The sequence below is a fragment of the Schistocerca cancellata genome, chromosome 5, assembly GCF_023864275.1.
Source record: "Schistocerca cancellata isolate TAMUIC-IGC-003103 chromosome 5, iqSchCanc2.1, whole genome shotgun sequence".
In the NCBI taxonomy this organism is placed as follows: domain Eukaryota; kingdom Metazoa; phylum Arthropoda; class Insecta; order Orthoptera; family Acrididae; genus Schistocerca; species Schistocerca cancellata.
Genome location: NC_064630.1, coordinates 110065345 through 110092912, shown reverse-complemented (window position 1 = coordinate 110092912; position 27568 = coordinate 110065345). Strand labels below are relative to the sequence as shown.

At 43.2% G+C, this 27568-nt stretch overlaps 1 protein-coding gene across 1 annotated transcript in view; it reads left to right on the top strand.

Annotated features, from left to right (window-relative positions):
• LOC126188386 (nephrin-like) overlaps window positions 1-27568 on the top strand; it is a 1033277-nt gene that overhangs the window by 788054 nt on the left and 217655 nt on the right. Inside the window, exon 8 of the mRNA XM_049929986.1 lies at window positions 508-638. Coding sequence (XP_049785943.1) covers window positions 508-638 — 131 coding nt within the window. The remainder of the gene's footprint in view (window positions 1-507; window positions 639-27568) is intronic.

The window sequence follows — 27568 nt, the reverse complement described above, 5'->3', positions numbered from 1 at the left end:
TGGACGTCCCGTACTGTAGCGCCTGGACACGTTTCCTGTCTGCTGGAATCGTTGCCATTATCTTCAGATCACACTTTGTGGCACACGGAGGGCCCCTGCTACGACCTGCTGTGTTTGACCAGCCTCCTAGTGTTCTACCCCTCATAACGTCATCAATATGTGTCATTTGAGCCATTTTCAACACACAGTCAGCATTAGCACGTCTGAAAACATCTGCACACTTACACGCTGCACCGTACTCTGACATGCACCAACACACCTCTGGATATGTGGTCTGCTGCCAGCGCCACTGTGCGACGACCGCAGGTCAAATGATTTAAACCCACGAACCGCCCACAAGAGCGTTGTATCAGCATTATCCTTAATTTATGAGCATGAGTGTAATAACTAAGCTATAGGATTGCACTTGCCTGCAGTAATTCTGTGAGCAGATGATCAGTGTGCACTCGCGCTTGATGCGCTGCGACCTGAGCCGACAGACTGCCTGTAGCGGCGCCGCCTTTGCAGATGTTCCCGTGACGACGCTGAAGCTGGGGACGTCGCTGCGGCCCGAGAGCATCCGCGAAGGCTCCGACGTCTACTTCGACTGCCACGTGAAGGCGCAGCCGCCCGTCACCCGCGTCGAGTGGAGGCACAACGTGAGTACTCGCCACTTGCTGGCTCCCGTACTGTGTGCAGCTCTCCACGCAAGGCAATTCTGTGCAAGCTTAACAACTCGAGCCGTCTTACAGTAGTCAACTCTTGGTCATTTATAGTAATTTTTACCACACACTCTTCCCTCCTTAGCGCAACTAACGACTTGATGTTGTTTTAGAATGTTCTCATCAGCCGATCCGTTCTCTTAAGTCGAATGTGTGGTGTCACCGCCAGACACCACACTTGCTAGGTGGTAGCTTTAAATCGGCCGCGGTCCATTAGTACAAGTCGGACCCGCGTGTCGCCACTGTCAGTAATTGCAGACCGAGTGCCACCACACGGCAGGTCTAGAGAGACGTACTAGGACTCGCCCCATTTGTACGACGACTTTGCTAGCGACTACACTGACGAAGCCTTTCTCTCATTTGCCGAGAGATAGTTAGAACAGCCTTCAGCTAAGTCCATGGCTACGACCTAGCAAGGCGCCATTAACCATTTCTAGAGAGAGTCTCACTTGTATCATCAGAATGCTGTATACAAATGATGGATTAAAGTTAAGTATTAAAGAAGCTACGTACTTTTCTTTATAGCATTCATTACGTATCCTGTTTCAGACATAACGCCAGCCGGCGTGTGTAAACGCGTGCCTTTCGGTTACCCGTCACTGTGGACTGGCTGTCTTGTCAGTCCACAACAGAATGCCATAATTTTTCCCTTCCCTATTCGATTCAGCACCTCTTCATCAGTTCCACAGTATATCCATGTATTGTTGTTGTTGTGGTGGTCTTCATTCCAGAGACTGGTTTGATGCGGCTCTCTATTCTACTCTATCCTGTGCAAGCTTCTCCAATACCTACTGCAATCTACATCCTTCTTCTGACGACCGGGGTGGCCGAGCGGTTCTAGGCGCTGCAGTCTGGAACCGCGCGACACCTACGGTCGCAGGTTCGAATCCTGCTTCGGGCATGGATGTGTGTGTTGTCCTTAGGTTATTTAGGTTTAAGTAGTTCTAAGTTCTAGGGGACTGATGACCTCAGAAGTTAAGTCCCATAGTGCTCAGAACCATTTTAACCATTTACATCCGTCTGAATCTGTTTAGTGCATTCATCTCTTGGTCTCCCTCTACAATTTTAACACTCCACGCTGCACTCCAATACTAAATTGGTGATTCTGTTCAATACCTCCTCATTAGTTATGTGATCTACCCATCTAATCTTCAGCATTGTTCTGTAGCACCACATTTCAAAAGCTTCTATTCTCTTCTGGTCTAAACTATTTATCGTCCACGTTTCACTTCCATACTACACTCCATACAAATACTTTCCTGACACTTAAATCTATACTTGAAGTTAACAAATTTCTCTTCTTCAGAAACGCTTTCCTTGCCATTGCCAGTCTACATTTCATATCCTCTCTACTTCGACCACCTTCAGTTATTTTTCTCCCCAAATATCAAAACTCATTCACCGTCTCAATTCCTAATCTAATTCCCGCAGCATCACCCGATTTAATTCGACTACATTCCATTATCCTCGTTTTGCTTTTGTTGATGTTCATCTTATATCCTCCATTCAAGACACCGTCCATTCCGTTCCGCTGCTCTTCCAGGTCCTTAACTGTCTCTAACAGAATTACAATCTCTTCGCCGAATATAGTACGTTTAAAATTAGTAGCGACTTTTGACGTTTGGCTGACCGGAGTGGGACGAGACGCCGTTCCCCGGAGATCCGGCTTTCCCTACCACGCCACCAGCGCTTCGGCTGGTAAAGCGCCCCAGTTACCACACCATAAGTGAACATTGCCACATAGTGACATGCATCAGCGTCTGTCAGCTCTCGTTGTAAAGTCGTATTTTCTCGCTTTGAAATGTTCTATAGTCATCAGGTATTGTGAACAAGTGTTTCGTGTTGGCGTTGCATTAATGACGACAGTGCAGTACATCTAAATACGAGATTAGCAATAAAAGTATCGTCCAAGAACACGTTCACCGGCTGACAAGACAACGTTGTGCTGCAAAACATTCCCCGGAATTTGACAACAGTAGTGGGCAAAACCCATACCACACTGCTGCGATGCACAAAGCTTCAGCAGTGCAGTGGACGAGAGCTGACATTTTGCTCTGGGTACGCCGGCCTGAGTGGCCGAGTGGCTATAGGCGCTTCAGTCTGGAACCTCGCGACCGCTACGGTTGCAGGTTCGAATCCTACTACGGGCATGGATGTGTGAGTTGTCTTTAGATTAGTTAGGTTTATGTAGTTCTAAGTCCTAGGGGACTGATGACCTCAGATGTTATGTCCCATTGTGCTCAGAGCCATTTGAACCATTTGGTCTGAATACAAGGTAATGTCCCATGAGGTAAAGTATAACGTAGCGTGTATAAGGCGAAGTTAATGGAACTTGTAGTATTGTACAAGTCAAAACTCCACGCTACCGTGTCGTCGAAATCGCTAACGGTAAAGTGCGTAATTTAATCAGGCGTCCTCCGTATCAAACAAATTTCTATCCGACTGACAGTATATGGGCCTAGGTGAGAAGTACTGTGGAGAACAACAGCAAGTAGTTTACGGTCATTGATGGTGAAGTGCTGAAAAAAGAAGCTACTGCAAATGTTACACGACAGGACTGGTGTTGTCAGCCATACCAGGAAGATAGTTGGGGAGCCATTCATAAAATACTTTGACGAGTTCTCAGGAATACGTAACTTCTCTTGTTGCTATGTTAAGATCTGCTTATTTTGTCAGAACACGGCAGAGCTTAGAAATATTCATCTCACTAGCATTGTAATGCAGTTGAAATTGCGACAGAATATTGAAATAGTGTATTGTTAAACTAACAACTGCGTGCAAGCCAGGTCAATAGTTTACAAAACAGACCATTCTCATTACAAAAATAAACGTGTAACTTCATCTCTTATACTGCTACAAAACCCACAGCAGTTCTCGTTTCACCAGCTACCGATGGCCCTCATTAACTACATTATTTGACTGAAAAAATCTGCAAGCTCCTGAAAATCGCGGTAGATATGTAAGTTTTGTGTATTAAACATAGGGCAAAACATATTTCGCGCTATCATTTTCTAAGATCTTGATTCGATATCTCAAAACATTTATAATATTCGGAGAATTTATGAATATTTCATTCTAGCTTTTTCACTAACGCACGATTCTGTGGCGAAGCGCTTTACATACATTCCATTTTTTCGAGGTTTGAAACAGGCAGCTGGATCCTTCGAAATTTAAAGAATAATTCAATATATTACCTACATTTAAGCACAGAAACATGTAACCCCTAAGACGCATCACACACAAATGCATAGCGACATCTGTTTTTCACTGCAAACTAAGAGTTTCTTCATTAGTTAATGTATTATTGAAACATCGCAACGACTATGACCATTAACGAAATGACAGGCGGTTCATCACGAAGCTGACGAATTAAACTATAAAATGTGCGAGAATGAGCGTTTACTACCGAATACGATTCTTCAGTTTCTCCCAGAGTATTTGTTGCTCGAACAGTCCACGGGTATACTGCCGGTTCACAGTGTCCAACGGGCACAATATTTCGGCGATCAGACATGTCGCCATCGTCAGGTGCGCTGACGAACTGAGCTCCTGAGGGCGGGCGGCCGATTTAAATCCCCTCCCCCCGCGTGCCGCTCTCTTCGCCGTCCGCGCCCGTGCGCCGGCGGTCGCGAAGATGTGGGCGTCGGAATCTCTCATAGCGTCGATGTGCTTGCTACGTCCGCCCTGGTCGCCCGTTCGTACTTCTTGCTGAGAGTCTTCTTAATTACATTCAATGCCGGGTCCCAAGCCTTGCTGAGATTGTAGCCGCAATCTCCGTTGATAAGATCTTCCCTGGTGCGAATTTCGATAGCCTCCCTTATAACGCTGTGCCAATATTTAGAGGTCTGAGCCAGGAGCTTGGTTCGCTCCTAATCCATCTGGTGTTTCTCGGGCAAACACGAGATGGATTATGAGCGAACCAAGATCCTGGCTCAGACGATGGCGACATGTCTGATCGCCGAAATATTGTGCCCGTTGGACACTATGAACCGGCAGTATATCCGTGGACTGTTCGTACTACCGAATAGTTTCTTGAAAATCGTTTCAGAAAGGTCGCAGTTCGGGCGGCCTGCTGCTCCATGCAGTCAAACGACCCTGCCAGATTCCGCGCCGAATAGAACTGCCGTTATACTATAGTCAACCGCTGATGCGCACAGCACACGCTGGCAACTACGCGTCCCTCCATTCGCTCCGTATTGAATTCTTGAAAGTCGCAACTTATTTTAAACGTACTATAATCTTCAAATTCTATAGAGGAACTTCTCAAAAGCTTCTACTCTTTTGACTGCAGAATAATTCTTCCAGTAACAACTTCCTAGAACTTATATTTATATCGATATTAACAATTTTTTTCTATTTCAGGAATGATTCTCTGTTTAAGGCCAGTTTAGGGGTTTCCTATCTTCTTATATATCCTCTTCCATTTCCTTAATTTTGGCTACAAAATCGTTTCCTTTGTACAGTCCTTCAATGTTTCCAGTACTCCCTTCTTACCTTAGTAATGAGTTGCCATTTGAGCTCTTGCTATGCAGACAGCTGCTTTCTTCTCCAAGCATTTCCTTAATTTTGCTGTTAGTGGCGTGAAGATTTTCTGCTGTCACACCTTGCATTTATCCTGTAGGTTCTTTTCATTTGCTAACATTGACTTTCACTTTCTCTAAGTCTTATAGTGAGACATCTGTGCGCCCTTTCGTCTGCTTCTTTAATTGCATTTTGATATTTTCTCCTTTCATAAAAAAAGCAATGTCTAGCTGTTATCCAAGGATTTCTACTGAGGTTTCTCTCTTTGCCTTTGCTGCCATCACTATTTTATCCTTCATTTGTCTTCCTTTATATATTTTCTCCTGTTTTTGCTGCATTTTTGGCGAATTTTACCTGTGAAACTCTCCCCTATAAATGGCTCTTACAGTTTATCCACGTATTATCTCCTGAATTTCCTACCGTTTTGTCAATTCTTCAGTTTCAATTTGCAGTTAATAATCAATAATGTATCATATGGGTCCACATATGATCATGGAACAGTTTTACTGTTTAATATCTGAGTCGAAAATCTGTGTCTTCCTCAGTTTTCACCTCTCTTCCACATACGCAACACTTTCCTATCATGATTCTTAAATCGAGTGTTATCAATAATTTTAAAAAATGGTTCAAATGGCTCTGCGCACTATGGGACTTAACATCTATGGTCATCAGTCCCATAGAAATTAGAACTACTTAAACCTAACTAACCTAAGGACATCACACAACACCCAGTCATCATCAATAATCAAAGTCTGATCTCTGCAGTATTCTAACAGATGGCTTTCCATTTCATTTCTTTCTTCCAGTCCAAGTTCTTCTACTACATTTACTTCTGCTCTTTTTCTTCATCTTGAGTTCTAGTCTCTCACCACAAATTTTCTTCTCACACAAAGATTTTCTTTCTTTTAATTTCGCCATACATTCGTTCTACTTGTTAATCCTTCGCGGAGTTTTTTGACATAAGTGGAAGTAAGACTGTAGTGAGATTTGGTTTTGTGTTTATCTTGACTATGATAAATAGTAGGTTACCAAAATTTTTTTATTATTTATTTGTTAGTGATGTGGTTTTTTGTGCTTTGTAGAAACAAATATGCCAAATTGATTGTATCTTTGTCATAGAATCATGATGCTTATCTTGAAAACATAAATGAAAATGAGGGCTTTTATATGACTTCCACAGAGAACTGAATCAACATACATATTCAGAAAACATTGCGTGTGTTTCGAATATATCAGACCACAGAACTAGCGATTATAATGTCTATCCTTGATCGTTTCGACCCTCCTTTCATTTCCGTCCACAGTCATTTCACAGAGATGGCTTTCGTTATGGCTGTGACAGGCAGAAGAATCTGCAATCGGTAAGAAGTGCAACGAATGGGTTCTTCGTGTGGATGAATGTAATTTAAGATCATAACAAATACATTTGTTCTCTTAAAATACGTATGTTTAGCACCACGGCTCAATCGACTAGAATTAAGGTGTACAAAACTTATTCCTTAACAGTTTAAAACCTTTGCTTAAAAGGAGACAGAGGGTGTCAATCTGGAAGGCGACTCGGTTTTGCCGGCCGGTGTGGCAGTGCGGTTCTAAGCGCTTCAGTTTGGAACCGCGTGACCGCTACGGTCGCAGGTTCGAATCCTGCCTCGGGCATGGATGTGTGTGATGTCCTTAGGTTAGTTCGGTTTAAGTAGTTCTAAGTTCTAGGGGACTGATGGCCACATGTGTTAAGTCCCATAGTGCTCAGAGCCATTTGAACCATTGAACTCGGTTTTAAACCGTTCAGCGCGTCCCTCTCGAGTAACCCGCAACAGCCAAAGAGATTCATTTTTCCTTAGGAAGCCTAGCTGCGAACATTGATGTATGCCGATCAATGATTTCCTCCATATTGTGTCGTGGCCACGCTTCAGTCGCGATATAGATTTATTTATTGTTCGCTGCAGCAAGAACCGTTAAGGAGTGGCAGCACGTAAGACGTTAACGTCATCCCTGCTACAAATTATCAAAGCTCACCTCCCTACTTCCTCACTTATCTTTCTCTCTCTCTCTCCCTCTCTCTCTATCTTTCTCGCCCTCGAAGAGTTAGTTCGACGTTTATTTCCTGGTAGCTAGTATTTCCGTGGTCACTGTAACGCGCAACATTAGTGGACAGTGTGTGGTGCCGATTAACCCATGATTCAGCACTTCTCAGGAAAAAGCCACAACAGTTGAACTGGGCAAGAGTGTAGCGCACTTGCTGATATGATATTTCATACGAGACAGGATTTACAGAAGAGATACTGCAGATCCAGCCAAGTTCGTTTAGGAAGCACAAGAGCGCTACGGAGATATTCAACAAAGTACAGTGCCACTACAGTGTTTATTACAGAGAAGGCTACCGTTGAAAACTGGACAGTGTATTACTTCCTGCTACATATGTCACTCGAAATGAACACGACGAGAAAATGACGAAAATTATAGCTCATTCGAAACAGTACCAACAATCATTCTTTCCACACACCATTCGCCAGTGGAAAAGGGAAGAAGAAGAATATGACACTGATACTAGATGTACGCTCTGACGTACGCTCCAATGTACGTTGCGACTTGCAGATGTAGAGGTTATGCTCAGAACCAGTTTTGCGCAAACTTCCACCAGAAGTCAATATTCCTAAATTGCAGAAAAAAGTCTCAGAAAACGTGTACCAGCAGCATACTGAAAGGCCTGATACCATAAGGTGTAACTTGGAAAGTTAAAGGGAAGACAGTGTTAGGTACTTACACGAACAGAGATTGGGAAGCAGGTGGGGAGTGCAGAGAGAACAGTTCAAGGGTAATATGATCATACAAACAAGGTCATAGTTGAAACATCGAAAGAAGCCCTTGGAGAACACGAGAAGAAGATGAAACCAGTTCGGTGGGATGCAGAAACAGCAGAGATAATCGACTGGAAAAAAAGAAGCTTGTTTACGTTCCTGAATTTGAATGACAGTCAGAGTAGAGATAGAAATAGTACACTGAATCGTGAAGTACAAAGAGAGGTGTTGAAAAGGAAAAACAAGCCGTGGGAAGGAAGACGTGAGTATGTGCAGAGGATGCTTGGTGGTGCTCGTACTGCTAAGGAATGGAGAACAATCAAATTAATGCGGGTGCCAACTAGTGACAAGTTACGTGATAATAATGTTATGGACTAAGTATTTTCAGGATACATTCCAGGAAAATCGGCCTGTATTTCCACACAGATTTGAGGTGAGGATGTAACAGGAGGAATTATGGCCTATAGATGCTGTAGGTTTTTCAATAGGCTGTGAGAAGTTGGAAGGTGAAGCTGGCATCAGGATACGAATCAATACGTCCAGAGCTGGTGAATGTTGGCCCACCGAAATTGTCAGAGATGCTAAAGAGGCAGTTTGTGAGAGTGTTAAATGGAGGTTATGTTCCATCGGAATGGAGAACATGTTACACAAGACCGGTGCATAAGAAAGGGTCATTACATGACCCAAATAATTACAGAGAATTGACAGTTCTCCTTTTCGCTAGAAGACTGTGCTTGAAGGTACTGAAAGATATCATAGAGAAAGAAACAAGTCACAAGCAACGAGCAGAGCATACAGGATTCCATGCAGGAAGATCGGTGACTGACAATATCTTCTTAATGGAACTAAAATGTGAAAAACGCACAAAGGTTGGACTGGAGACACCTGTTGCATTTGTAAGTAGGCTGTTTATGTTTTCTTATTGGCAACGTTATGTAGCTCTCTGTATGAAAATCACTGGCTGTGCTGTGTGCAGTCTGTGGCTAGTTTGCATTGTTGTCTGCCATTGTAGTGTTTGGCAGCGGCAGCTGGATGTGAACAGCGCGTAGCGTTGCGCAGTTGGAAGTGAGCCGCCAGCAGTGGTGGATGTGGGGAGAGAAATGGCGGAGTTTTGAAATTTGTAAAAATGAATGTCATGAGCTGCTGTATATATTATGACTTATGATGACTATTAAGGTAAATATATTGTTTGTTCTCTATTAAAATCTTTCATTTGCTAACTATGCCTATCAGTAGTTAGTGCCCTACGTAGTTTGAATCTGTTATTTAGCTGGCAGTAGTGGCGCTCGCTGTATTGCTGTAGCTTGAGTAACGAAGATTTTTGGTGAGGTAAGTGATTTGTGAAAGGTATAGATTAATATTAGTCAGGGCCATTCTTTTGCACGGATTTTTGAAAGTCAGAATGCGTTGCGCTAAAAATATTGTGTGTCAGTTTAAGCACAGTCATGTATAAATTGTTCTAAGGGGATGTTTCACATTGACTGACCTGGAGAAAGCATATGTGGCAGAAGCTGAAAATCATGGAGCTAGATCAAACATTGCTAAAGGCTGTTATGAAATTATGTGAAAATAACACAGTGAGAGTACGTACTGAGAATAGCTGGACGAATTCAAGGATAGTAAGGGTTTGAACCAGGTATGCAGGCTGTCACCAACCTTCTTTAAACTGTATGTAAGAGCAATCCTGTAGACATGGGATAAAAAAATACAAGATTATGGGAGTGACAGTGGAGGACAGCAAGATTAAAGCAGATGACCAGATAGTACTAGCAAAAGATGAGGGTGATCTGGACTATATGACAAGAACGCTTAAAGTGGAATACAGTAACTCTGTCTTGAAGAGGAACATGAAGAAGTGTGACTACTAGGCTGCCGGAAAGGAAAAAGTGAATAATTTGGAGATAGAGGGAGAAGTAATTATAGGTGCGAGAATGCCAAAATATCATGGCGTATTATTTAACAAAAGAGGCACAAACAATCTTGAAATCGCTGCTATTATTAGAAGAGGAAGAGCTGCTGAAATGGCTATGAACTATGTTCTGTGGAGTAAGAAGGGGATGTGTGAGACTATAGTTTAGAGTGTACTTTTGTACGGAGCAGAAGCCTGGGACGTCAGCAAGAAAAAAAAGAAAAGAAGTGCTTGCCACTGAGATACATTGCTTCAGACGAAGTTCAAGTTGTAACAGGACGGACATGATACGAAATGACGTAAACCGACAAAGGATGAAAATGAATAGCAATAACCGTGACGTCGTTCCACAAAAGCAGCTGATGTGTTTTGGCCACACGAACTGAATGAAAAAGACAGATTACCAAATTGGATACTATTATGGACACTTTACCAGAGTGAGAAAAGGAGTCGCCCACGACGCAACTCGCAATATGATGTGAAGGAGATAATGGAAGCAAGAAATATGAACGTTGGGGAAAGTCAAGAAGACACAAGACTGCGACTGGGGGTGGAGAAGCGGCGCTTGTCCTAGATAATCAACAAGAATAGGGAGAAGTAAGAGTATCACTCTGTCTGCTATCTCCCCGGCTTTCTGTAAAATTTGGATTCGTCGTTTCCTTGCATTTCATATGGCAGCTCACGTTCATCCACCTGCCCTTCTAATTATTTGTTGGACCTTCATTTTTGAGTAATTCTGCTCTCAGGTATGGTTAGCGTCATTCTGAAGGTACGAAATTTCGGCAACCTGACTTGTTTTCATCCTCTGAAACACACCGCTCCCTCCTGCTGTCGGTCACAGGTCGGTAACTACCGGGCATGGCTACTTTGGGGAAGGGGGGGGGGGTTGTGATGGGAGAAGTGAGCACTTCGGTAACGAGCTGCGATTCTCATCGCCCGTTCCGCACCTCTAACCCCAGAACGCTGCTAATGTCGAAGAGGCGTGGTCTTAGCTCTTCAGTCGCTGTGGCGTGAGCGGATGCTTCCGTAGAAATGTTGACGGAAAACTGTACACATTCAACATGCATCTACAAACCAACTAATGGTGTGTAACGGAGGGTACCTTGTGTTCCACTCTCATTTCCCACCTTTCCTGTCCCAGTTGTGAATGGTGGGTGAGAAAAAGAACTATTGATAAGATTCAGTGAGATTGCGTTTCGATAATTATACCTTCACAGCCTTTAAACGATATAGTATTTGGATGAGTAAATACTATGACTGTTCTAGGAAGGTATACTCTCGTAATTTTTACCGTAAATCAGAGCTTGAGGTACACTCTCGTTAATTTTTACAGTAAAGCAGAGCTTCATGTATATCGCTTCTGTGGATGCATTTCCCACTACAGATGAATGAGTATTTTAGTGACGCTTTTGCGCTTACTACAGGAACATGTGATGAAAAGCGCTAGTCTTATTTGTATCGTCTGTGTTTCCTTTATCAGTCCCATCTGGCACGCGTTCTTCAACAATATTTAACTATCGGCCGGACGACAGTTTGAGAGCCACCTGCTTTGTGTGTGGACTACACTTCCCTAGGATTCTTCCAAGAAACCTCAGTTTTCCATCTATCACTCCTACAATTAATGCTAGGTTGTCGCTGGCCTTCAGTATATGAGGTCTTTCTAACGTTGGTTTGTATGTATTGTATGTTAACCGGAGACCTAGAAACGACGGACAGGCTCCATCCCGGCCGCAGCCGCAGTGGTCCACAACTCCAACGACGACTGCCGCAGTCCAGTTCAACCCTCCGCCGCCCCACACCGAACGCAGGGTTATTGTGCTGTTCGGCCCCCGGTGGATCCCCCCCAGGGAACGTCGGGGACGTCTCACACCAGACGAGTGTAACCCCTATGTTTGCGTGGTAGAGAAATGGTGGTGCACTCGTACGTGGAGAACTTGTTTGCGCAGCAATCGTCGACATAGTGTAACTGAGGCGGAATAAGGGGTATCAGCCCGCATTCGCCGAGGCAGATGGAAAACCGCCTAAAAACCATCCGCACACTGGCTGGTACACCGGACCTCAATACACATCCGCGGGGCGGATTCGTGCCGGGGACCAGGCGCTCCTTCCAGCCCGGAAAGCCATGCTTTAGACCGCACGGCCAACCGGGCGGGCTGACCTTGGTTTACAGTGGATGCTCCTTCGCTTTTACAACTTATAATCATATCATCGATAATTCCACTTCGGTAGCTTTAGAGGGGTTGAAATGTCCCTGTTGGATCTGTTACTTATTACTTCTTGTTTGGTTCCATTTTAAACCGCTCCATACCGACACTGCCAAATATTTAACGTGTGTGATTACTTCGAATGAATCTTCAACTGAAGAGTAATTTTACAAAAACGGCTCTTTTTGCTTATTTACACCATCTCATGAAAAGTATCTGGACACCGCAACGTAATAAGGAATTGAACACTAACTGTCACGAGAGGCGTATCTGCTACTACAAATGGTTGTATTTTGTTCTCAATAGAGAAGCGCCAACAGCAGAATGGGCTAGACAGGAGAGCTCAGTGACTTGTAACGTGAGTAGGTAACAGAACGAACTGCAATATTTCAACACTTCTAAAACTATCCAAGTCGACTGTTGATTATGTGATTATGAGGTGGACACGCGAAGGAACATCCACAGTAGACCAAGGCCAAGCGGACCTCACGGACAAGGACCGCCCAGTACTGACGAGGGTGGTGTAAAACATCGTACGAATTCAGCTGAAAGTATCATTCTTGAGTTCCAGAGTACCACCACGAGTCCACGCAGCTCAGTGACTGTGTAAGGAGTTAAAAAGAATGGAGTAAAGTAGTCGAGCTGCTCCTCGTACGTCACACACGTCTTACAGTATAGTCAGCGATAAGTCACGGGTGAGTTGGAGACTCCACTGGACGGAGGATGACGGGAAACGAGTGTTCTGAAGTGATGAAACTTTCTATAACCTGTGGGGAACGGATGGATTTGGCGAATGCTTCGAGAACTTTGTCTGCCATCCCCCAACAGTGGCAATAGTGAAGTACGATGGAGGTAGTGTAACTGTATGCGGTTGTTGCTCGTGGTTTCTGTGTGCTTTCCTTATTGTGCTTACGGTAACACGAAATGTAGAAACATTTGAACACGTGTTACAACATTGTGTACTGCGTACAGTAGAGGAACAGTCCTGACACGATGGGTGTCTGTAGCAGCATGGCCGTACACCACATGATAGAGCAGCATTTGTCAGGAAGTGATTTGTGGACAATTTTTGCTGAGTCGACAGTCTTAGACTGGTTTGATGCGGCTCGCCACGAATTCCACCTCTGTGCCAACCTCTTCATCCCAGAGTAGCACTTGCAACATACGTCCTCAATTATTTGCTATATGTACTCCAATTTCTGTCTTCCTCTACAGTTTTTGCCCTCTACAGCTCCCTCTAGTACCGTGGAAGTCATTCCCTCACGTCTTAACGAATGTCCTGCCATCCTGTCCCTTCTCCTTGTCAGTGTTTTCCACATATTCCTTTCCTATCCGATTCTGCGCTGAACCCCCTCATCCCTCACCTTATCAGTCCACCTAATTTTCAACATTCGTCTACAGTACCCATCTCAAATGCTTCGTTCCTCTCCTGTTTCGGCTTTCCCACGGTCCATGTTTCACTACTATACAATGCTGTGCTCCCAACGTACATTCTCAGAAACTTCTTCCTCAAATTAAGGCCTGTGGTTGATACTAGTAGAATTCTCTTGGCCAGGAATGCCCTTTCTGCCAACGCTAGTCTACTTTTGATGTCCATGGTTATTTTGCTACATATGATGCAGAGTTCCCTAGCGTCATCTACTTCGCGACCATCAATCCTGATGCTAAGTTTCTCGCTGTTCTCAATTGTGCTACTTCTCATTACTTTCGTCTTTCTTCGATTCATTCTCAGTCCATAGACTGTTGATTCGACGCAACAGATGATTTAATACCTCTTCGCTTTCGCCCAGGATAGTACTAACTTCAGCAAATCGTGTCATTGATATCCTTTCGCCTTGAATTTTAATTCCCTTCCTGAACTTCTCTTGTATATCCATCATTGCTTCTTCGTTGTGCAGATTCAACAGTAGAGTTGAAAAACTACATACCTGTCTTACACTCTCTTTAATCCGAGAACTTCGTTCTTGGTCGCCCACTTTCATTATTCTCTCTTGGCTGTTGTACATATTGTATATTATATGTCTCTTTCTATAGCTTAACCCTATTTTTCTCAGAATTTCAAACATCTTGTACCATTTTATATTGCCGAACGCTTTTTACAGATCGACAGATCCTATGAACGTGTCCTGATTTTTCTCTAGTCTCGTTTCTCTTATCAGCCGCAACGTCAGTGTTGCCTCACTGGTGCTTTACCTTTTCTAAATCGAAACTAATTATCATCTAACAGATCCTCAATTCTCTTTTCCATTTTTCTGTGTATTGTTCTTATATGCAACATTGATGCATTAGATATTAAGCTGACAGTGCGGTAATTCTCGCACATGTCGGCTCTTGCAGTCTTCGGAATTGTGTGGATGATATTTTTCTGAGAGTCAGATGGTATGTCGCCAGACTCATATATTCTATGCACCAACGTGATAAGTCGTCTTGTTGCCACATCCGCCAACAGTTTTAGAAATTTTAATGGGATGTTATCTATTGCTTCTAGCTTATTTGATCTTAATCCCTCCAAAGCGCTTTTGAATTGTGATTCTAATACTAGATCCCCTGTCTCTTCCATATCAACTCTTGTTTTTTCTTCTAACAAATCAGACACGTATTGCCCCTCATACAGACCTTCAACGTACTGTTTCCACCTATCCGCTCGCTCTTCTGCATTTGACAGTGGAATTTCCGTTGTACTCGTAATGTTACCACCCTTGCTTTTAATTTCCTCGAAGATTGTTTTGACTTTCCTATACGCTGATTCAATCCTTCTGACAATCATTCTTTTTAGATTCCTTCACATTTTTCATGCAGCCAACCCACCTTAGCTTCCCTTCACACCTTATTCATCTAATTCCCAGCGACTTACATTTCTGTATTCCTGATTTTCCCTGAAAATTTTTGTACTTTCTTCTTTCATCGATCAACAAAAGTATTTCTTCTGTTACGCATGGCTTTTTTGGGAGCAACAACATTCTTGAAATTGGTTGACCTACCCACAGACCCTACTACAACTGAATGGAACACCTTCAGGGTGAGTCAGATAGTGGACGTTGATCTAGACTCCAGTGTCCAACATCAACAACTTCTCTGATTTCGGCTGCTGAGGAAGAATGGGCTGCCATTCCTCGACAGACATTCAGACGGGTCATTTAAAGTGTTCTCAACTGAGTTCTAGCCACCATAAGGGAAAAGGATGGACACCACTGACATTCATGTTCACTAATACGTGTCCGGATAGTGTTGAGGAGATGATGTGAGTGTACTAGCTTACTTTTATATTGATGCTGATCACTGCATCACGAGTCGATCCTCTGCAAGCCACCTTGGATTTCGCCACAGTTTTCTAGCGTTGCAACTACTTGCATGTATACCCATGAACAGCCAATCGGAGATTCAGACATCCTCCATTTCGTCCTTTATAATTATTGTGTTAAGTAGTGGTCTTATAACACTACCTCAGCCTACGCACAAAGATATTTTAACGCTCTACAATTTCTCTTTGTTACGAGTGACATGTTGCATTTTGTTTTCTAGGATCTCTTTCGTCCAGTCAGAAAGCTGGTCTTGTATTCCGAATACTCCTGTTTTCTTCATTGGGCGATGCTACGAAATTGTTTCGAACAACTTCAGTAGGTAAAAAAAAAATCATCAACCCGTGCTCGGTTATTTTCTACCTGCTGGGTCTCGTGGGCGAACACAGCGGTCTGGTTTGTTTTCGGAATCCATCTTCATTTCTCTCTATAAAAGTTTTCGGTCCCACATGTCTTTATACACCAGCATACAACAGTTTCCAAAGTTCTACAACAGCATGGAATTCATGGTGTAGCCCCATGATTTTACGAGTGTATTCGATTATCTTTCTTGACAACAGGAATGACCTTCGTGTTTCTCTTTTCTTTAGGAATGCTTCGTCCCCTGGCAACATACAGTAAAATTCTGCGAAAAGAGAAGTTAGTTCACTCGCATTATCTGTATAGAATCGTGTAGGTATCTCATCTGATCCAGTCGTCACTCCTCTGTTGAGTGTGAAAGATTTTATATCTCTCCGTCACTTAATTCTGTACCTGACATGTCAGCGTTCGTGCAACGATTCGAAGGAGGAACCTCAGCACAGTCATTCTAAGTGATACAGTTTTGGAAAAGAGAATATAGCACACCCTGAATGTATTCGCAGTTGAGAATGTGGACGGCCATCAGCTGTTCAATGGAATGATGACAATGAAAATTTGTGCTGGACCGGGACTCGAACCCAAAATTCCGTTTATCGCGAGAGGTCGCTTTACCATTAGGCTATCAGAGCGAGCTTCGCGGTCAAGCCCATGCTTGCATATGTCATCAACTACGTGTCTACAGCCGAAACACGTACATCCATTATCTATATTCCTATACAAGAGATATATTTTAATTGAAAGTTGGTTGATCGTTTCATGTATTTCACAACGGCTGTAGTCGCCGTAGTGCCTGTACCTTCGAACATGGACTTCTGAACAACACAGCCACTGCAATATTGCAGAATTTAGTATCTTGGAATGTGTCCCATTTTGGCTTGAAACACTAGAATAATACGAAGAAAGTGTAGCTTGTAATAAACCCTCAGTCAACCTTTGAACTGGATTAAACCTCAAATTCATTGGACAGATATAATCAAGAGTGGAAGTTCCCTTTTTGAGCATGACCAGAGGAACTATTCGTGCGTCAGCTCCACTCGAAACGGCGAACACACCAAATAGAGAATGAACGGAGTTTCGCTCTGTATTCACGCAGATGTATTTATCCTCCGGTGGGTGGACCAAACGTTCGGCAGACGGTCGTTAGGCGAATAGCGGCGGCGCGCAGTGAAAGCACCTCTCTGCGAAAGCGTTCCCGGCAGCCACCACTTTGGCGCGACGACACAAATTATCAGCCACTCGAACCTTTCCGGTCTCGGTCCATTCAGGCCCCGTGGACAGGCTGGTGAAAGGCGCTGCACTGACCCGGGCGGCCGTGCCCACAGATCCGCGCGCTCATGAATCACTTACCAGGGCCGGCCCGCCGCCGCGCCACCTCCACGCCGCCCGTCGCTCGCATAGCGGGCCACTTGTCGGTCCGAATGTCGCCCACAGCCGCCCCTGCGGCCGGTCAAAGCTGATTCCTTTCAGACGTGTGCCTCCAGCAAATTCGGAAACGGCATTCAATCGCGTTCTGCGCCCGAGCTGCTGCTGCTACAGCGACACGGGAGGCATTTTTTGTCCCCTCTTCCTCTTAACTCTCTTAATTTCCGTGTCAGTTCATTTTTCATAATTACCAACAAGTGAGGGCAAATCTGAATTGACAGTTCTCTTTGCAGCAACTAATCTTGTTACTGCGTGGCTTTTTGGGAAGACACGAGAGCAAGACTTGCTCTAAAGCCTCTTGACGTGTCTCCTCATAGCAATGGGAACGTTTAATCACGTTCGGGAGTTGAGAGCATGATGAATGCGATTTCAATAAATCTGAAAATACGTTTGGTGGAGGGAACTGCGTTCGTAAAGGCATTTAAAGAACGATTTTGTTTTTGCTAATGGATTTAAAATGTGTATCGGAGAACCAACAGATTCAAGTAGCATCTCTTGTAAGCCATAGTATTTTTAGAGAGACTTTTTATGCATGTTTACTGTAGCTTGACAGCATGTACGTATCATTTCCACGAAACACATTCTCAACAGCATGGGCTGACCACAAGAAAGGTGTGTATAGCATAACTTCGCCTTTGTTAAATTAACGTATATAATACACAGATAGCCGTAAGTGCAAAACCCACTAACATGTGAAGAATAACGCAGCTAGAACAGTTACACTAGTAGTAAAAACTAGAGATGCTCAGGATATTACGTACAGTACCTCTTACGGGCGAAGAGATGCGTGATGCCTTTGCACAGTGCGTGTAGGAAGAGTAGACGATGACAGTATTTTGTTGACAATAAGAGAAAGAGAGACGGCCCACCGACAAAAGCGACTAGTTTTACAAGATGTGTAATATTAGAAACAAAAACTGTTAAACGAAGTTGAATGAGAACAAAAGCCGGCCGCGGTGGCCGAGTGGTTCTAAGCGCTTCAGTCCGGAATCGCGCGACTGCTACGGTCGCAGGTTCGAAGCCTGCCTTGGGCATGGATGTGTGTGATGTCCTTAGGTTAGTTAGGTTTAAGTAGTTCTAAGTTCTAGGGGACTGATGATCACATATGTTAAGTCCCATAGCATTCAGAGCCATTTGAACCATTTTTCGAGGACAAAATTTCTGCCGGAGAGAGAAGGAACAGAATAATCCTCTTCACAGCTAGACTTCAAGAATATATAAATTTCTGCATAAGTGTATGTATGTTTATGTAGGTTCCACATCTCCTCCTAAACCACTGCGACGATCGGAACCAAACGTGGTACACATATCAGTAATGTAAAGAAGCACTGTGAGGTTAAGATGAACTTACGTAGCATAGGGGCGGGAATTAGGAGGGGGTGAGAGTGAATCGCAACTCAGGAGCACCTGGAGCAATTTCAGCCTTCGTTAGATACATGAGTTGTTATTTCCATAAAAATACTGAGAGTAAGATTTTCCACTACCACTATGAGTTGGGTGTGAACGAGAACAGATGACAAAATATTCAAAATCGACCTGTTCGAATTATTTTCCTGTAGTCAGTTGACTTGGAATACTTTTAAAAGTATGAATTTGTTTCTCATTTGTGCTTTCAGTGTGTCAACCAGGTCGCTATAATAAATACTTCTCCAAACTTGGTACACATATTACTTACTCTCTGGAGAGAAATATTGTGGGAGTAAAAACCCAACTACCAATTTCCCACTGTGTTGGAGGTAAGGGCGATAATGGAGTGATGGACAGAGAGGGAGGAGATGATCAGAAAGAAACTGGGGTGCAGGAGATGGATGGAGAGAGAGAGAGGAGTGGAGCAGGAGATGACATAGACAGGGGGGGGAGGAGGAGATGGAAGAGAGAAGTGGGAATGACAGATGAAGAGAGAGAGAGAGGTGGTAAGAGGATATGGACAATGAGCGGGTCAGGAGGAGATGGACAGAGTTAGTAGGAGGGTGAGATTGGTAGGGAGATGGGGGAAGAAAAGATGGGTGGTGGGAAGAGGAGAAAGAGCTAAACCTGTTGAAGTTGGGGGAGGTGTAGGAGACAAGTGGATGATAAAGAGGGTTAGTAGGCCGGTGGAATGGGATAATGGTAGCGGAGGCAGGTGGAAGAGAGAGAGAAAGAGAGTATGAGGTGGACTCGACGTGAGGAGGCAGGGGGAAATTAGAGGGGGTGCAGTGAGACAGAAGGAAGGGGGACATGTTGTGTGGAGGCAGTTGGTAGAGGCACAGGCAGTGTGGCAGCAGGTAGATAGAGGCAGGGTGTTAGAAGGCAGGTGGAAGAGGGACAGTGTGATGAAATAGGTGGAAGAGAAGAGAGAGAGTTATAGAAGGGTGAAGGTAGATCAGGGGAGAGATCAGAATATGGGTGTGATATACATGTGACATACATGTATTCAGGGGAAGGTGCTAGGAATTAGCAGGGTGCAGGGAATTAGCTCCGCCATAAATCCTTTTACTCCTTTGCTGCTTTCATTCGATACCCAAATGGCAGGTAATGCTGTTATAGATTTTTTTCCAACCAGATCTGAGAGAGCTAGAAGTGGGCAAAAGATTTCTTTAATACGGGTGTTCACCTTCCTTTTATTTCTTATGTGCAGTTATTATCAATGTTTTCAGCTTGATAATTTCGTTTTCACTAGCGCCAAACTGCTCGTAGCCTAAGTCTTCCACAGAATTAAATGTCAGTTGGTGTGGCATATTGAAGCTGTACCGGTTTGGAAAATCAATGAAATCCTCTCTGATTTTAGTTATTTGGTACATCGGGTGTGTCGTATGCACACAACCAGCCGCTTGTGAGACGTGTGCTCGACTCACTCATAGTACTAATGAGCTGCTTGTTGCATTCTGTCATAAGAAGTGTCTGCCGCTTTGTGCAGCTTGTGAAATATATGACCATTGTGTAGCCAGCTATTCTACCATGTGTTTCGATAAGCTTTACGACTTTGATGTCCGTGGAAATAACTAAGAGGAGAACAACAATTACAGTCTGTGCCTTAAAGGGAACCCGTAAGGAAACATTGGTTAGAATAGGAAGATGGGAATTTAAGTTATTGTGGGACATTGTTGTCCCAAACCAACATTAAAAGAGTCAGAGAAGAGCACTTCAAAGAACAGTGGATACCAATTTGAGAAAAGAAAAGCTGCTGGTTATAACCTAAGGAAAATCATTCATGAGTAGCTGAACTTGCAAAAATACATTAGGGGGCCTATTAGACAGCTTCCTTAAGCCTGACACAAAATGTTGGCAGCAAAACAATACTATCAAATAATGGTGGGTATGGTGTCACAACGAATAAGATATTGTCCATTGTGGTATCGCGATCTTTATTTTATTATGATATCAAATAGAATATCTTAAATAACGATACAGTTTAAATAAAATATCCTCTGTTGGTAAGCTGCGTCACGTCAGATAAAACACTCGAGCTTTCGACATCTGTCACCGCTGTCGTCATGAGGAGTAAAAATTACTGACTGTCGGTGCTCGCTCTGTTTATATAGCTGCAGTAGCAGCTTCTGAAACCTTCTAGAGAATGTCAGAGGGACGCATGCGCGGAAGCCAAATTGAGTTCCTCTTAGCAGCTCCGTGCCGCTGTGGGACCGGGGCCCAGAGAAACACGGGCCCCGCAACGAACATTTAACGACAAGGTCACATTAGCCAGCTTACCCGTCCCACTTCGTGAACGCAGGGCGCACGGGAAATCAATATGTAATAAAAAATATGCCCACTAACGGTCTTAACTTTGTCGTGAGCTATGAAAAGCTTGTATGAAGTTAAACACGTAATTAACAATAATTAAACTCGTCTGAAATAGTAACTCACTTCCGACTGGATACGGCTGCAGTCACTCACAAACTGGGGCATACACGCCCGGCCTGTCTTTCTCGTGGGCCCCGTGTGGAACTGAGTGACGTCAGGTAGCAAGGTAGAGGGACCGACGACACATTTGAAACAGCCGCTCCGCCTCTCTACACGCGTGTCGCCGCCGAATTTGTTTTAGTCCGATGATCCAAGCCTTCCTGCAAAGTGTGAACCCATCGTCTTTATTAAAACAGTAATTTATTCACAGCGACACAGTTAACAAATTTTTGCTGTACTTTCATGGAAATATTTTTTGCACATTGAACCATGTATTGCTAGTTCCTCTATGTACATACTTTTGCTCAAAAATATTAAATATATTTGCAACAGCCTCAAAAGGAGAGGAATAGTTCGTCAACAGTTATCAATGCCTTGATATTCATTCTTCGTTAACAATTGTTTTGTAAAAAGTTCCCAAACATAGTGAAGTGGTGTCATGTTGTCACTCTTGCTCATTATCTCTCTGGCCCACGTCTCACCCGAACTCAAGATCCATAATAAGTCTGCACGTCTATTAACTGAAAATCTGGCCAAGTTAGTAAGGGTGCTTAAGCTATAGTGAAATAACTCTGATTGGCAGATTCGTTTCAAACCACAGTAGGAATCATCAGGAACCCAAAAATGCATTCATTTTCTGAGAAGTGTTTTTGTAACAATATTTTCTCTGTACTAGCAACGCATCTACCTCCTGAGTTAGTTGTCCTACAATGCACGATCTCCTCTGACATCCTTTATGAGCTGAATATTTCTGTTTGTCCTCAGACCTCTCTCTGGTTCAGCTGGAATTTGCATTGTGTTCTCTACTCGAAGTTTGCTCAGTGGTGCAGGTGCTTTACTCATTTGAGTTCCAACATGACCGGTAACGAAATGAGCACTACTTTAGTCTGTCTAATCAGATCCTCAACGTGGATTCATTTATCCTAGTAATCATCACTGTCATCTTCCTGATGAAAGAGAGATTCGTCATCAAATCTTTCACAAACTGTTGCTTCAAAATTCGATCATTTGTGCCGACTTCATAAGATGTCTTGTTGGCTCTCGTAAGAAATATTGTTTTCACGCTGTAAGTAAGGAATAAAAGTACCTTGCGTGATTGGTGAGTTCATGAAAGCGAACTTTTGTTCATTTGAAACTGTTTTGAAGTAAAGAAATTCAGTTACATTTCAAAATAATACTCGGCTGCTAACTTTCTCTGGCCGCAACAATGAGTTAAACTTCACCGAACTAGTAACTGTTGCCAGTAGTCTTGTCAACATAATGCATTCCTTCGGTTAACGATGAATAACCTATTCAACAGATTGCTTCACCAGAGATCTCTCTCACGTATTAGGAACGTTGGATGACAGAAGTGATAAATAAAAATAATTGATATCACTTCCAGCAACTAATGTTTTTCTTCCAAAGCTTCAATTGTCTTACCAAGCATTACACAGATTATAAACTAAAATATACTTATTCTAAGATAGTTTACTGTGAAAATGAAACGTTGGATGACAGAACTGATAAATAAAAATAATTGATATCACTTCCAGCAACTAATGTTTTTCTTCTAACGCTTCAGTTGTCTTACCAAGCATTACACGGATTACAAACTAAAATATACTTATTCTAAGATAGTTTACTGTGAAAATGAAACGTTTCCAAGTCCAAAAGGCACCTGTCATGCATCCGGGTTACAAACATGGAAGCTGAACACGAAATTTTTGCAGAGTACGTCAGAGCAACAGTTACGCTGAACATCTGTATAAATTTCTAAATTACCCGTAAATACGTTTTACGTAAAGTGACAGATCTGTGTTATCAGTTCATCAGAGATGACAGGAGTTTCCCAGTACAATCTTGTTGTGCTTCAAATTATTACAAAACATTTACTTTTCAGTGATGACGGCTACAAATCTTACCAAAGTTACCATGTTTCAGGACGTCGGGGAATGTAAATACTAAATGATGCGGAGTAAAAATACGATTCTATGCTAGACAGCAAGTGTAGCCTATTTACCCTTAATTTTTTTCATTAAAGTTCATGATAAATACAGGAAAGGCATGACAATACATAGAAACACAAAAAGGTGAAATATAACGACCATATAAAATTTAATCCCTTGGAGAACCCATACAGGAAAATTGACTAGAAAAATTTTGAATTGATATATCAATTACTAAAATGGAAATGGAACATGGTTGGACTAAAAATATCTACAACGAAACTGCATATATAGAAGCACAAAATTAATCACCATACAACAACGGTAAAACCTGAATATTTCTATGCATGTGAGGTGTTGACGATGAACTGCTAACATCACACAACAGCGATAATTGAATCACGAACTATTAGAAGAATAATTGTGCAATACATAGCGCAGATGGTTGAAAAGTCAGAAGTAATAAAGAGATCTACCAAAACATAGAGTAAATATTTGATGTAACGACAAAGCGACGATTAATCTTCCTGGGACATCTATACAGAAAGCGTAAGTACAGGAGGACAAAACAGATGATACAATATTTATGAAAATAGAAGTCAACGATAATATCGACTACAGAAACGAAAAAGTACTACAAATAAACCATACAAAATAATCGTAAATAACACACATGAACTTTTTCAGGATAAAGTACTAAAATCTGAGACTGTGATGGCAGAATAAAAAATAAATCAGGGACAATATGGACAGAAGAAAGGAAAATAAACCGGGACAACAGAAGGAAGAGTACTGGGAAAACAGGATATAGTAAAAAAAGATGGGAGAAGCTGAGGTCGTTCGTTTTCGTAAATGTCAACAGAACCGTCAAAAAATGTTTAATCACAAAAAAATAGAAACGAGCCTATGGCATCGTTGGCCGGGAGGCTCCTATTGGGGGAAGTTCCGACGCGAAGTGAAAGTCTTATTTCATTCGACGGCATATTGGGCGACTTGCGCGTCGTTGATGAGGATGAAATGGTGATGAGGACAACACAACACCCATTCCAAGAGTGGAGAAAATCTCCAACCTGGCCGGGAATCAAAACGAGGCACGCTTGCATGGGAGGCGAGCACGTTACCACCCAACTAAGCAGGAGGACTGTTTCATCATCATAACGCATCTCGTAATGAAATAAAGTGTATGAAATGTATAATTTGCGTCATTAGGCTACGACCTAGAGATATTTCTGCTTTACATAAACACTATTTGTTCTAGGGCAGAATTTGTTCTAGGGCAGGAATTTATCATTCAGAAGTCATTCTTGTGACACAGGCACCACTCAACCATTCTCTTGCCCAACAACAGGGCACAGAGCTTCACTCTCGCCTTATGTAGCACGCTGCCCTATTACTTCCTTAAAATACTAAAATCTGAGACTTTGACGGCAGAATAAAAAATAACTTGCATAATCTTTTATTTCATTTAAACTCAACAATTTAGTGACATCAGTAAAATATGTTTTTAAAACAAGAAACTTAACAACTTGTCGAATGTTAGTGAGGAAGTTATTAGCAACTAAAGTTAGCAAAAGATCTTTTAAACGTTTAAAAAGCTCAGCAGTTTGGAAAACATTAACAGGCTTCTGAAGTCAGCCATTCTGCATATTAATAATCAAAACCTTAACATTTACTAAAGTTTTCAGTTATCTTTTAAATATAATATCTGTAGATTTGGTAACACACAATGATGCGTCACATCCGTTGGTGACCAAGTTCGGAACCAGGGAAAGTTATATAGATACCATCCTGCCCCCCCCCCCCCCCACATGCGGAATGAGGAAACCAATAAAGCTTGCGTGCCTCCAAAATTAGTTGACAAACGGTTACTTATTCTAACGGACAGGGTGCACGGTGTGAAGTTGCCATCCCCGGGCGTGCTGGCGGATGGGCAGGTCCTATACAACGTGAACTAAAACGGACTAAGAACGGCGCATATATCATTATAATACCATTTAAGAACCAAACATAAATAAATAAAAAACAGTCATCTGCCTAATAAGTGAATACATCGATAAACAACAAGTCACGTAACATCTGGGTAGCACCACTATCACAGGAATGAGGAAACCAATAAGGCTTGCGCGCCTCCAAAATTAATTGACAAACGATCACTTATCCTAATTACATAGCCAGTACAGTCATTGAACACTATTTTGAAATGAATGAAAATTTAAATTCGCTGAATTCTAATGTGCTTTACAGTATGACACTAGCTAAACAACCGAATCTCGGATGTCACACTTGGCTTGCCAGGCTGTCCGTAACAACTACAATGGAAAAGTATATCCTTAGTTTAGCAGAATCTACCATGGAAAATCTCAGTGCGGGTAACCAAACAACCCCACCGAAATCATTTACACACACTTAACTAAAATGATTACAGCGAAAACGCACTCTGATTAAATTATACCAACCCACTTAAAGAGTCTTTCTACACTAAAATAATCACAGGTAAAAGGTACTCTGATTAAATTGGACTTCACTGTATTTAAAAGGAAGAACAACAGACAGTTCTGCACTCAACATGGTTCACGGTACGCCCTTCGAAGAGTGAACAATTGAAACAGGCAGTTCTGATTTACGTAACTCCACTTGTTCCGTAACACAGACCAAGCAACTTCCACGCATTTCACAAACTGTAATGAAACAGAGTTGCTTCCATTAAGATGAACTTCAGTTCCCTTGCAGTGAATTTCCATAAACAGAAGGCCTGTTGCGAAGGAAAAACTAGTCATAGCAGTACGACTTTAGAGGAAAACAAGGCGCAGAAGCCACATAAAGAATCTCACCACAATATTGGATGAATCGGAAGCGAAGTGGCACTCAAAATATTCACATGCTCGACGCAGGCAAATTTCCAGAGTCCCATTGCAACCACGGCCAACCCAGGTACCGTCTATGCGGGACAAGGTAAGTGCTCCGCAAAAGCCGAGAGGTAAACCGGCCTCGTCTCCCACAAGTTCTTTCCCAACACGGCCCACAAGTTCTGCCAACCGTCGTGCCGGTCAAAGATCCTCGCGCGGAGAACAACCAAAGATCGTACCCCGCTGCCGCGATCTATCGATCAGTTGATCGATGCGAGCCGGAACGGCTCAATATTCATATCTTCTGCTCTGCACCCCTCTCCACACCTCCCTCCCTCTCTTAAAAACGGCCCGCCCCCTCGGGCTCCCTACCCAATTTACTTCTCGCTCATAATCACCCATATCAGTTTGTGATACACACTGTATACAAACATTGCCCTTGGGCTTGCCTCTGATTAGCGCCCCGCGCGGTAGTTTGTGTAGCTTAAGCCCGAAACCAGTACTGACCGACTGCATAAGACGACCGAATTTATGACAAAATGATGTTCGATAAACGTATTCATGGAATTACACTACTGGCCATTAAAATTACTACACCACTGAGATGACGTGCTGCAGACGCGAAATTTAACCGTCAGCAAGAAGATGCTGTGATATGCAAAAATATTAGCTTTTCAGAACATTCACGAAAGGTTGGCGCCGGTGGCGACACCTACAACGTGCCGACATGGGGAAAGTTTCCAACCTATTTCTCATACACAAACTTCAGTTAATCGGCGTTGCCTGGTGAAACGTTGTTGTGATGCATACCATCACGTTTCCGACTTAGATAAAGGTCGGATTGCAGCCTACCGCGAATGCGGTTTATCGTATCGCGACATTGTTGCTCACGTTGGTCGAGATCCAATGACTGTTAGCAGAATATGGAATCGGTGGATTCAGGAGGGTAATACGAAACGCCGTGCTGCATCCCAATGGCCTCGTATCACTAGCAGTCGAGATGATAGGCATCTTATCTGCATGGCTGTAACGGATCGTGTAGCCATGTCTCGATCCCTGAGTCAACAGATGTGGACGTTTGCAAGACAACAACTATCTGAACGAACAGTTCGATATAGAGATGGGGGATCCACTCTTGAACTAATGCATAGAGTTGAATCTTTCAAAGGAGTGAACAATCAGTGATTCAGAAAAAAAGAACGGTAGCTCCAAACGTTTCCCACAGCAGAGAGAGAAAGAGAGAGAGAGAGAGAGAGAGAGAGAGAGAGAGAGAGACGGAGCATATCAGCAGCGCCTCTGCTGGTCAGAGCACAGTGCACGCCACACAACACAGCCAGCGCCGGCCTCTGCCCTGCTTCTACCTTGGCTGCCTGCATTGTGCAGTGCCCCATTGGATTTTGTGTTTTACATATGCCGTGCCGTCTCTGTGCGTCGTCTGCCGCCTGCAGTGTCTGGCGCAGCGTAACTTCGCATCGCACTCTGTCGGCGATCGTTTCAGTCACACGTCCTGCCCTCTGGGCAGTTGATGCGAGCAACAGGACAGAGAGCCACCTAGCGGATAACATAGGAACTACTTGCAACAACCTGCTCGCAAGGGAACGGACGATTTGTCTTGGAGCGTTTGAGTTCACCGCTCCCCCCCCACCCTCGGAACTCGACCGCTCAACGCTCGCCCCACCGTCTCGACTCTAGCCAGAGCGTTGA